General features: G+C 39.5%; 1 protein-coding gene across 1 annotated transcript; it reads left to right on the forward strand.

Annotated features, from left to right (window-relative positions):
• Positions 1–11182: 11182 nt before the first annotated feature.
• Positions 11183–12573, forward strand: LOC129762669 (pupal cuticle protein-like). Its single transcript, XM_055761150.1, has 2 exons — positions 11183–11298; positions 11358–12573. Exons 1-2 carry the CDS (start codon positions 11284–11286, stop codon positions 12408–12410), a joined length of 1068 nt encoding a protein of 355 aa, XP_055617125.1. The 5' UTR covers positions 11183–11283; the 3' UTR covers positions 12411–12573.
• The last annotated feature ends 482 nt before the right edge of the window (positions 12574–13055 follow it).

Consider the following 13055-nt stretch of genomic DNA (forward strand, 5'->3'; position numbering starts at 1 on the left):
GATATGGTTTTGAATTCCGTTTTGTGGGGTTTAAAATATGCAATACGCTTAAGCCATCGGATTGATCAGATGACATGGAATCTCAAAAATGGTGTACCTTTTTTCACGAAAAAAAGAGATTCGTTGCTGACACTGACACAAATCCTGTCTTATTTTAAAACTGTGAATTTTGGCAATTAAGTAGGACACGAGTTATCCGCAGGATTGAATGGAAAGCCTACAGCGGACAACGGAAATCGCGCATAACGCGATATAGGATTGAATTAGATGAGGTGTACATCCGAAAAGAAAAGATATTATATTTTAGCATGAAAACTATGTTTTATCAATACAGAAATCTTTGAAATAATGATCTGTAAGATCATGTACACAGTTCTTAAATTAGAAGAGTTTTCCAAACAAAAACATACACAAAAGTAGGAGGTTCTGTAACTAGAGACATGGACGGAAACTGACGTAGGACTTTGAGGACAATTTCTTTAAAACTGAGTATTTGTAACTGTTCTGAAATTCCAAAATTTAATTCATTCAATACTTCAAAAGATGGACCTGGAAAAATACCTTTGTTCTATGAACTGGGCTGAACGTCAAAGGTTTTGTAAAGATTGTAATGGTAGGGAGAATCCGGAGCCATTCTTTATCAATACTTCGTATTTTCAATAGTGAACTGAGAAAAAATTAAAAATTAATTCTTCGATGTTGCTTCGATGTATCGATGTTCATAAATGTACATAAAAATCCTCATTAATAAAACAGTCACTACAGAAATATTAATCGATCGGTCGGTAAGAAGGCATTAACTTACAGCGCTTTCTCAAAGTTTTTGAGCTTGTTATCTACATGTTATACTTGTCTGAAACATTGCCAGTGTTGGGTCGTATTCAATGAGGTACATATAGAGGTGGAGCAGTAGGCGAAGTGTATCTGTATTGGCAAGCCAAATATCGTGTCTTAATTATTTGCACTCAATATGGAATGTTTATGGAAGAAACAAAACAATGTTGAAAGTACTCACGGATGCATGATGATTTGAGCCAAAATTCTCATGAAATCGTTCAACTGGTTATTCTTTAACAGATGACAATTATATCGTGGCTTATTTCGATTATTCATGTGGTAAAAAGGTCCAGGGAGCAGTCGTATGCTTAGTTCTCGAAAGCAGTAACATTTTCGGTGAAATTTTGATTAATTGGCGATTATTATCTCACAACATACACACCGACACAGAGAACCTTCGAAACATCAACTTCATAACGGTAAAATATTGAAACTTCGTTTGTTTCTATGAACGTGGGGGAGTGGTAATGGCACATGGAAATATCACTTTTATCCGTCTTTTTCGACGTGATTTCACAAATATTCACTTCACGCTATCACATTAGACTCGTATTCAGCGGGAGCTCTACAAAAATGTACGTTTTGAATTTATAAATTACTTCCTGAAAATAGCATTTTTAGATGGATGCGGCGAGCAATCAAAGATAAACACAACGACTGACGTCACTATTTGCGAAATAGTTATGGCAGCGCTTGCTATGTCGCTCGAAACTCGACCATCTTCATTAGCTTTTTTTTCCAGGACATTGGGTCGTAATAATTCTTTCGCCAGGTGATGCAGATTAGCTTAGTTATGACCATGGGTGCTCCCTCATGATGTTTATGTACATTCTGTAGAGAATAGATCTCAGCGGGTGCTGCTTGATAAGATATCGCAAACTGATATGCGTGAATGAACCTTCTCCAACGGCAGCCATCTTTCAAGTCATCTCCTCTCCTGCGATTTCGATAAGTTCTAGCTATCTAGGAGTGTAGAATAATTCCTCATACGAATCCACTCACCTTATCGGTCACGAATAACAGGTGAGACAGAATAGAGAAAACAGGACTCCAGCTACAGGATAAACTGCACTTAAATAAAAGCGAATCGGGACGACCGCGCTGGTAAAAAATTAAAAGCGGTTCGCGACGACCGGACTAGAGATGAGTAAAGTAGTTCGCTTTAATGAACAGCTCAGTCGCTAACCACTAAACGGTGAAAGTACTTTTGAACCATTATTTCGCTCAGCGGTATCATTACCGGTTCCAAGAATAGCATTGAGTGTTAGCTGAACCCCAACAAACACAGGCAGCTCCACAACTATTCATGTCTTGACACTGATATCGTTAGATTTTCTAATTTATTAAGGTAGTTCTTTTGTCACAAATTCGCGCCTTTGCAGCTTCATCCGGATTTTTTACTGATTATCAGAAATTATATAAATATAACAAACGCATTTAAAAAATGCATAAAATTGGAAATTTACAGCTTTGTCTAAAATCTAATTTAAATAAAATAATAACCAATCTTAATTTTTCAATTAAAAATCTAGATTACATCAACAAAATAAGCCACGCGTTACATGCATTTTGCGTGTGAACAGGGTCCAACGTTTTCGTAGATGAGAAATAAATATCGACTCTTCTCTAAGTCGCTTCGCTTCGACCAGCACTACTTCGGCATTCGCCGTCAACATGACTTGAATTGACGAGCGCTTAGAGCGAGGATGATTGATGAACTATTCTAGCAAATAGGTATTCTAATTGACGTGACGAATGAATACAAATCTATCTCTTCATTGAACCTGACTTTAATCCTGTGATTTCCTTCCGGCACAATTTTACTTTCAGGGTACGGAGTTTACTCTTCAGTTCTTATATATTCCCATCGGAGAACTCTGGAATTGAAGGGTACAACACGGGACGAGAGAGCAGAACAACAACAGAAGCATGGACATCGCATCAAGCTTCACATCAAGCTCCACATGAAGATTCACACCAGGAGATGTGTCTCTAGTGGTTTCAAGCAACAACGCTGAGTATAAAAAAAGTAAAAAATTTCGCAAACGGATGAAATCTGTACCAATCTGTACTTTATGACGAGGATCTGTTATCTGTACCGTACAGAATCTGTCCCAAAAATAATAAAAAAATCTGTACCTTCCAAAATAAATCTGTACGTGTGGCAACACTGCTCCTGGCATGAATTTCGTTACCCGCGTACACAATCTTATTAAAACGTCCATATAAAGTGAAACAAAAACTTGATTTCTGATGTAAAAAAGCAGTTACACCATCAATGGACGGTTCCATTGTTTACCCACCGTGAACTCAAACATCGATACATGCATACGTGATACATGAGAGAGAGAGAAACGAATTCGTTTGGGGGGGAGTCACTTCAATATGCAATGTAGTCCATTTGAGGGGAATAATGAAATAGAATAGTCGAGTCAAAGAGGGAGATAGAAACTAAACGCCCGAATGACTGTTGAGTCATGTTGACGGAGAACCTGCTGGAAGAAGCAAAAACTGAATTCCAATTGAATGCGAAGGTCCCCTGATTATATTCAGTTGAATATGAGTTTGCCGAGCCCTGCTTGTGGATGACAAAATTGTTATCCTTTTTTAGTTTTCTCCAAGCGTTTCCGTTATCCGTTATAACCGTTGCGCCCAACGCAATCTGCTTTTCACGTGTATTCAGTTCAGTTGCACATCATTCGTTCCCAAACAGTTCGTTCGTTTTCTTTTTTTTTTTTAATACGCTCTTTTCAGAAATCATTCGAAATTTGAATTGATCATATGATTAAGAAAATGTTGATTTTAGATAGCTTCCATCATGTGTCCCAATTTTCAATAAAATCGAAAAGGGTCACGTCAAAATTTACTGTTTTACGGATGATTTGGCGTGGAACTACTCTGTAACCTGGTACTGGTACTGGAAATTGAATGATCAATTTTTCCAACAGAGTTTCTACTGTGGACTTGTAAGTTCAGGCGATCAGAGGCATACTTCCACCGGAGAACTGTGAGCCTCAGCTCTCGTGTTATCGATCCAACACACATAGGGCCTGATTTTCGAATACACTACGAATACACTTCACGGTGGAAACGGAATGAAACGTATTCGCGATGACAACGGTACGGTGTCGACATCTGGATTCGAGATTAGTTTCCCACTAAACTTATCATTATAATATCAAATTATCTTCAGATGATATTTTTGTATAAGATTATTATATCACATGAAGAAAACAAAGTTTTCCACTCACATTGAATACCAGTTTGATACGAAGAAGTTAATTTTCATTAATGATTTTTTATTCGAAAAGTGCTCATTCTGCCTGAAAACTCATCATTATCTTCGACACTTCACTAACTCGTAAAACGTAGTTCAATGGCGTGCCGTTTATTGCGTTTCCACCGTGAAGTGTATTCGAGAATCAGGCCCATAGTGATGCAATTTTATTCGGGCACTGCGAGTGCTTCTGTATTTTTGCATCACGGCAGCGGCAGCGAGGTTCCCGAATGGTCTTTTTCCAGGTTTGATAGAGCTTAGGGTTCTTTTTCCAAAAGGTCCTATTTCAAAACTGAAGGCGAATCAACTACAAAATTACATACACATACTCTTTACAGATACACAGTTCGAAGGTTGTGCAGGCCACTGAACATTCAACAAGAGCCAAAGGTTGTACCGCTCATGGCAACTCTACACGAGCTGAAGATTGTACCGCCCAGTGACCATTCTACCCTGGATTCCTCGAGTCAAGAGAGACGCACCACGATTGATATGAGGTACAGACTAGGGGGGCTTCGCTGATCAATGGTCAGTTACACTCCAATAGGAAGTATCCCGTGTCGGCCACACATACATAGTACTGGAGACTGCAGCATCCCAATTATGAGATCTTCGTAATACTAACCTCGAGCCAACCGCGAGTAATCGGTTACATATTACTAACATAGTTGTAAGACAAAAATTGTCAAAATATTGGACTCCCGGCCCCGTCAGGCTAACGCCACATGTGCCTTAATAAAATATATATTTTGGGAAAAAAAAAACTACAAAATGTTAAAGCCAGGAACAATCAAACAAGCGATAGTCAACCTGAGCTTCTATTTTGACATCGTGCTTGTCAGACGTGCCCTTTTTGACGTAGAACTACGTCTTTCAGGAAGGGTGCCGAATCAGAAGACAGGTCACGTTTTTATGAAATAAAGTTAACGTTAATAACTATTTTCACTGTGAACGAATTCTCAAGATTTGCATACCAATCGAATCGGAAATTCTCTAAGATTTGTTTGCTATGCTATACATTACAATTCGCTAATCTCTAAACGGTTTAAATTCATGAAAACAGGAAGAACTTCCTTTTTCCCATATATGTGTTCTGCCGATTTGTGTGCTAACTTTACCCGTATTTCGAATGCTTATAACTCGAACATTTCTTAACAGATCGATAAGATGTTTGCATCAAATGATAGGAAATATTTCTACGCGCCAATCACAATTAATAAAATGTTATTTTCCATGAGATGAACAATTGAATAACTGTAAAATGTCAAGTGTTATCTAAACGCCCTAACTGCCAAGTTTTGATTGGTCCGATTTGCGGTTTCCCCAACACTGACTTCAAAATCGATGTACTTGTGGAAATACGCTTTGCAAATATACATGCAAGTTGGGGGTATATTTGTGTATTTTTGTGCTGTGTTTCCCTAACACGGACTACGAAATCAATGTGCCTGGGGGCATTCGCTCTGCAAATACATGCAAGTCGGGGGTATTTTTTGGTGTTGAATACTTTTGTACTCGCTTGCCGTTGTGCAGATCGGAATATGTTTCCCTAAAACGTACTTTTAAGCTGAGAAACCTGGGAAAATCGTCATTTCAGATACTAGAGGTGAATGAACTTTCGCAGTTCGAGAACTACGTAAACAATCAATGTGCAATGATTTCAGAGAGAAATGTAAAATACAATGATCGTTTGACAATTCTTCTGTTCACATATTTTGGTAGTCCTAGGCATCGTATCAAACGTAAAATGACTTTCATTAAATTTATTTGTAACGAAGAATATAATATATTACAAAAACTTCGATGCTTTATAAAATGACATTTGAAGTGGTAAACAAGTGGGTTGCATAATATAATTGCATAGTTCTATTTACGTCGAAAATATGCGGTCGTGTCCTAGATACAACCCCTTACATTTTTTTGCTTCACAAAGCTCCCCCCTCTCTAAGGAGGGACTGCCATACAAATTAAACAAAAATTTCTACATTACTCGAGAATTAATCCAGAAAATGAAACCAAATTAGGCATACGGAGGTTTTAGGGTGCAATAAATGTTTCTATGGTAGTTACACACTCCACCCCCTCCCTAAGGAGGGGCTGCCATACAATTGAAACACAAATTTCTGCATTATTCGAAAATTAATCAAGCAAATGAAACGAAATTTGGCATGTGGAGGTTTTAGGGTGCAATAAATGATTCTATGGTGGTTAGACCCTCCACCCCCCTCTCTAAGGGAGGGCTGCCATACAAATGTAACGCAAATTTCTGCATTACTTGAGAATCAATCAAACAAATGAAACGAAATTTGACATGTGGAGGTTTAAGGGTGTAATAAATGTTTCTATGGTGGATAGATACTCCACCCCCTTCTCTAAGGGGGTGGGGGGAAGGTGTTTGGCTACCATACAAATGAAACACAAATTTCTGCATTACTCAAAAATTAATCAAGCAAATGAAACCAAATTAGGCATATGGAGGTTTTAGGGTGCAATGAATGTTTCTATGGTAGTTAGATACTCCACCCCCTCTCTTAGGGTGGGTTATCATACAAATGAAAAACAAATTTCTGCATAACTCGAAAACTAATCAAGCAATTGGAGCTAAATTTGGCATGTGATGATTTTAGGGAGCACGAAACGTTTCTATGGTGAATGGACACTGCACCCTTCTCTATGGGGTGAGGAGGGGAGGGGTCTGTCTTTATTCTATCATATTTTCTGTATCAAACATTTATTTCATGTAACGGAGAAACATGTTATTTGCAAGAGATTGAAAAAACCTTTAACGAAAATTGTGTCTGAAAATAATCTGATATTATAATGATGACGGGGTCGATTAGAAGATCAAACAATGAACAGTTCTGCGATTGGACTCATGAACTTGCGCTTAGTAAGAAAACGTGAATGTTTGAAGGTATTAATAACCAAAACAAATTGGTGGTGGGACGAAGTTTGCCGGATCGGCTAGTATATTATAAATTTATAATATTTTTTACTGTTATTTTTCAATTCATACAAGCAAAAAAACCAAAAAGGTAAATCAATGACTAGTTCGTTTTCGCCCGAATTTGTTAAACAATATATCCAATCAAATTTTTCAATTACCGGAAACGGTAAGGTAAATGACTATTGGAGTCTGAAAATTTGTGATTTTTAAGCCTTTGCTTGAAAGTGTGAAACGAAAAATGGTCTCAAAGCAACTGGAGAGCAAAAATAACTATGTTGAAGTCTCAAAAGTCAGTGCACGTTTGTGCTGGACTGAATTGGTGTTATATAAACGATATTTGAAGTACTCAATAATGTATCAAACTATTGAACCAAAACACTTATCATATGCGTTACTATGTCTAAACTAGACGAGAGACAGTGTCTTATACATATAAGGTGCATTTCGAGATGCTCTTCAATGTTTCTGTGCAAGTTATTTTGGTGGGACCTTATGTTAACACTTTCGTCATCCCGCCACCCAGATATGGGTGGCACTTTCCTCGTTCAAATCGAATGGGACTTTCAAAAGGAAATTGGTAGAATAAAGGGAGTGTCACATCAAATTGCATCACGGAAAAAACGCTGTAGAAATTCGCCCAGTAGACCGATCCTTTTGACAATTTTAGACAGTAAAATTAAAACTATTAAACACCTTTTGGCATTTTCTTTTTATTCATACTTCGAGCCCAAGCCCGTATGCTCGCACCTTCCTCTTTACCCCGTCCATAAGGTTCTGTACAACGTCAGGTAGTAGTTTTTTTTGAACAGAAATCCATTTTCTCTTGAAGTCCGCCTCCGATTTGACAACTTTTGGGTTCTTCCGGAGGGCCTGCTTCATAATCGCCCAATATTTCTCTATTGGGCGAAGCTCCGGCGCGTTGGGTGGGTTCATTTCCTTTGGCACGAAGGTGACCCCGTTGGCTTCGTACCACTCCAACACGTCCTTTGAATAGTGGCACGAAGCGAGATCCGGCCAGAAGATGGTCGGGCCCTCGTGCTGCTTCAATAGTGGTAGTAAGCGCTTCTGTAGGCACTCCTTAAGGTAAACCTGCCCGTTTACCGTGCCGGTCATCACGAAGGGGGCGCTCCGCTTTCCGCAAGAGCAGATCGCTTGCCACACCATGTACTTTTTGGCAAACTTGGATAGTTTCTGCTTACGAATCTCCTCCGGAACGCTGAATTTGTCCTCTGCGGAGAAGAACAACAGGCCCGGCAGCTGACGAAAGTCCGCTTTGACGTAGGTTTCGTCGTCCATTACCAGGCAATGCGGCTTCGTCAGCATTTCGGTGTACAGCTTCCGGGCTCGCGTCTTCCCCACCATGTTTTGCCTTTCGTCGCGGTTAGTAGCCTTCTGAACCTTCTATGTACGCAGGCCCTCCCGCTGCTTGGTCCGCTGGACGAATGAACTTGACAAATTCAGCTTATTGGCGACATCCCGGACCGAACTTCTCGGATCACGTCTAAACTGCTTAACTACGCGCTTGTGATCTTTTTCACTGACGGAGCATCCATTTTTGCCGTTCTTCACCTTCCGGTCGATGGTTAGGTTCTCGAAGTATCGTTTTAGTACTCTGCTGACCGTGGATTGGACGATTCCCAGCATCTTACCGATGTCCCGATGTGACAACTCCGGATTCTCGAAATGAGTGCACAGGATTAATTCACGACGCTCTTTTTCGTTCGACGACATTTTTTCAAATTTACGAAAAATTGACAGTGAAGCATGGCCAACGTGATCTATACACTCTTATCTGATTATAAGCGAAAGCTGAAGATATAATTCCTAAAAATTAAATTTCTACAGCGTTTTTTCCGTGATGCAATTTGATGTGACACACCCTTTAGGCACCTAAGATCTCGCAAAGTGACGCAAGCGCCAAAATTGACATTTTACTTTTTATTGTATAGATCGGTAAAGAATATCAAATCCTTTCAAATAACTGCGAAGTTTTACAGAAATGTAAAAAAATTACCCCGTAAAAACTTCGAAACGGAGTGGCGTAAGCGCCATTTCCACTATGATGTGGCGCAAGTGCCATTTCTCTTATAATGTGCCGTAATTTGAATGTGATGCTTGATCTGTTCTGATGGCAATAGAATGAACGAGCAAGGACAGCAAATTTCACATAACAACATCTTCCGTACTGGACGTTTAGCACAATGAGAGTTACATGCCATCTGTCTTGTAAAAAAACATTTTTCCTGAAAACTCGTCATGCCAAATATTTTAATCAAAAACAGTCGATCCCCATGCAGTGCTACATTTATAACAGCAATTTTGTTTTAGAACTACAAATCATGTACTTAAAAGCTCTGTTTAAAAGTCTCGTCAAAGATTGAAGTTCATAAAATCAAACTCATCCTTAAAGAAAAAAATATCCTAGATTGAAGTGTATTGCTGTTCTCACATATTGCACATAACGATTGTGACTAAATAGTTTAAACTAATCAATTTAATTGTTGATTACAAGGATTTCCCAATAGTGTCTTTTAACTTCAGGTATCAAGGGACAAAGCATATTGACGATGTTTAGTTACCTCTCCTGCTCAATTTCTCTTCCGGATGAATTGAAGCTGAGTGTTGATCGAAGGGTAAATGTCGGATTTGGTGAACAACTGCACTCTTCTCAATTCTCCATCGAGACGCATCATATAACAAAACTTAAAACATCCTCGCGAAAACTGTATTTGCTTAACATCGGATAATTTCTGACGGCATTATCACATTCAACACGGATGTTTCCAATTGCATTTTGGATTGGAAAAATCGGTGCTGTCCATAATTGTTAAAATCGTTTTCTCAACTACGTTAGCCTGCTCGACGCATGCTACAAAGTTGGAAAATGTGTAGAACTTTTCTCCATGACCGCATGCTACGCTCAACGGCGGCATTTTGTAGAAAATAATTGGAAACAGATTCTCGCATATATTGAGGGATGAACACCAATCTGTTGTGGAAACAGCGATTAAAATTTGCTGTTTTCACAACAAACGCAAGTGACGCGAGCGCCAAAATTGACATTTTACTTTTTATTGTATAGATCGGTAAAGAATATCAAATCCTTTCAAATAACTGCGAAGTTTTACAGAAATGTGAAAAAATTACCCCGTAAAAACTTCGAAACGGAGTGGCGTAAGCGCCATTTCCACTATGATGTGGCGCAAGCGTCAAACGCTTAAATAAGACTGCATTTTTTCAAAAATCAAGCCGATGGCAATGTTTTTCCATCAATTGTACACAATTTGTACAGATCTGATTTTCCTAATGTACGCGTATGCTGATTATACATGCAATTTCGTGAAAAGTCCCGTACTGAAAATTCTTCCCTCTAGCGCTTGCGTCACTTCACGAGATTACGGCAGTATAATGTTTATACTATACTTTTTATTAGTTTATAGAGCGGATGGTTTGTACTGCAACTTTTTGCGAAACCCAAAAAAAATGTTAAAGTTGTCTACAAACTAAGTTTGAACTTCATTGAATAATTTATACGCAAGTTGGGCTCCGCAAAAAACTCAGAAAAGTCGCTTTGGGCAACGAACGTGTTAAAAGAACCATTAACTTTCATCAAAAAACGCACATTGTCTGAGCGAATAGAAAGCATATAGAGCCAGATTAAAATTAAAATTCGTTATTAAAACATAAATCATAAATGAAGAGATGGCGCATTGGCTCGCAACAAACGATAACTTCCTATCTCGCAATATACCGACTGAATATGTCTAATTCGCCGGCTTGATGTTATAATTCGATATTATTCATATACGATCGGAGAATCGTTATCTATCTATGCACTTATTTGTGAAATATTGATAGAGAAAAAGATAACCGATCTCGTTGGAATACTTTGGCAACAAAAATTGATGCGCGGAAGAAAGAGTGGATAAATGAACAGCTGATCATTTTCAATTATTTGAACAACAAAAATAACTCATCGAAAGTGATAAAGAATGGAAGAATCATATATGTATCACATTGCTTTGCTTGCCGGCTTCCGATATATGGAAATGAAAGGAAGCAGCGAAAAGTGTATAAAAATGATTGGAAATCATCCAAAAAGCACAGTTCGCAAACAGTCCTGGTCTGTGTACGATCAGCTAGGAGGTTTTCGGTCAAGCTTGCACTCAATAGTGAATAATTGTTAATATTAAAATTTGCAACGGGATAAATCGAATCTTTCATGATGAGAGCTTTTGTAAGTGTTAATATGTAGTTTCAAGGGAGACTTGTCATCAATTTTAATTCTTCCTCTAGGTTTTAGGATCCGTTCTGCTGTTGGCTTCGGCCTGTTCCGCTTCGCATTGGGGTCATGACTCCCCAGCAACTCACTGGGATCATTACGCTTCAGGACATAATACATGGCACGGACCACAGCACTACCCGGTCATCGTGAAGGGTGTCCCAGTTGAAACCCCAGAGGTACAACACGCCAAAGCCGCTCATACTGCTGCTCATGCTAAGGTTGCGAAATATGACCAATACACACCGATTCATGAGTCCACTAATCATCACGCCAAGAGTTTCTACAGCTCTCAACACGTGCCAGTGATCAAGAATGGAGTACCGGTCGAAACACCCGAAGTTCAACACGCCAAGGCCCTTCATGCTGCAGCCCACGCCAAGGCAGCAAAGTACGACACATACGCACCGGTTCATGGGGATTACTACGGCAGAAGCTATGGCTTATGGCACGATTTTCCAGCAATCAAGAATGGATTCCCAGTTGAAACACCGGAGGTTCAACATGCCAAGGCTGCCCACTTTGCGGCTCATCTGGAAGCAAAGGCACGACTTCACAAGCGCTCAGCTTACTCGGCACCACTGGTTCATGTTCCACTTGACACACCGGAAGTAGCCGCTGCCAAGGCAGCCCATTTTGCCGCCCATGCTGCCGCCAAAACCGGTCATGGTTCTCCAGCAGCTCATTGGGATCATTACGCTCCCGAACAGAGGGCTTGGCATGGACCTCTGCACTATCCGGTTATTGTCAAAGGTGTTCCAGTCGAGACCCCAGAAGTACAGCATGCCAAGGCCACTCATGCCGCTGCCTATGCTAAGGTTGCATCCACCGACCGATACATTCCGATCCATGAGGATCAGTACGCCAGAAACTATGACTCCTGGCATGGGTCCCAATACGTTCCGGTTGTGATCAAGAATGGAGTTCCCGTCGAGACGCCGGAGGTTCAGCATGCCAAAGCTGTTTTCCTGAGGGCCCACGCCTCTGCCAGTGTCCATTCGAGATCCTACGGTCACGATGACGATGATGGTTCCTACAAGCCCGAGTTGTATGATCGTGTCTACTGAACAGCCAATGATCCTCACCGTCCTTCGACTATTAATCATCTTTTGAGTGCAAAAACGACTAACGCTGTCCCAATGAAAGAAGAGTTTTTCCACAAAAAGATATTGTTTGTGGAAATAGCTTCTGAAATGATGCTTCTCTGAAATCAAATACCAATACAGAACTTTTGTGAAAATGTAATCTCTACTGTGTTTTTTTTTTAATTGGGGTGATGAGACGTGATGACAAAACATTCCCTGGTGTAGACTTTAAATAGATCCCACAGTTAGATATTTCGGAGATCTAGTTTTTGTTGAAATTCGTTAGTATTTAAATGAGATGGATGTTGTTCAAGCCTGATGATGTCCAAAAAAATCAAAAGCATCGCATTGGTAGATATAGAATCACTTAATCATGTATTCACCGTTCTGTTCCACAATTATTCTTCATTTTTCACGCATCTTGAAAATTTAATTCTCACATTTTTATCAGTTCCTCGTGGAAAAACTGTTCGAAGTGTGTTTCATGTGTTTCATTCTTTCATTAAAAGAATTTTTCAGGGACCTGAACCAGTAATAATTTAAATACACCCATACCTCGCTATACGACCGCTCTTTATACGGCATTTCGCTAGAACGGTCTTCTTCAATTAAGGCAAGTTTTCGATT

The sequence above is a fragment of the Toxorhynchites rutilus genome, chromosome 1, assembly GCF_029784135.1.
Source record: "Toxorhynchites rutilus septentrionalis strain SRP chromosome 1, ASM2978413v1, whole genome shotgun sequence".
In the NCBI taxonomy this organism is placed as follows: domain Eukaryota; kingdom Metazoa; phylum Arthropoda; class Insecta; order Diptera; family Culicidae; genus Toxorhynchites; species Toxorhynchites rutilus.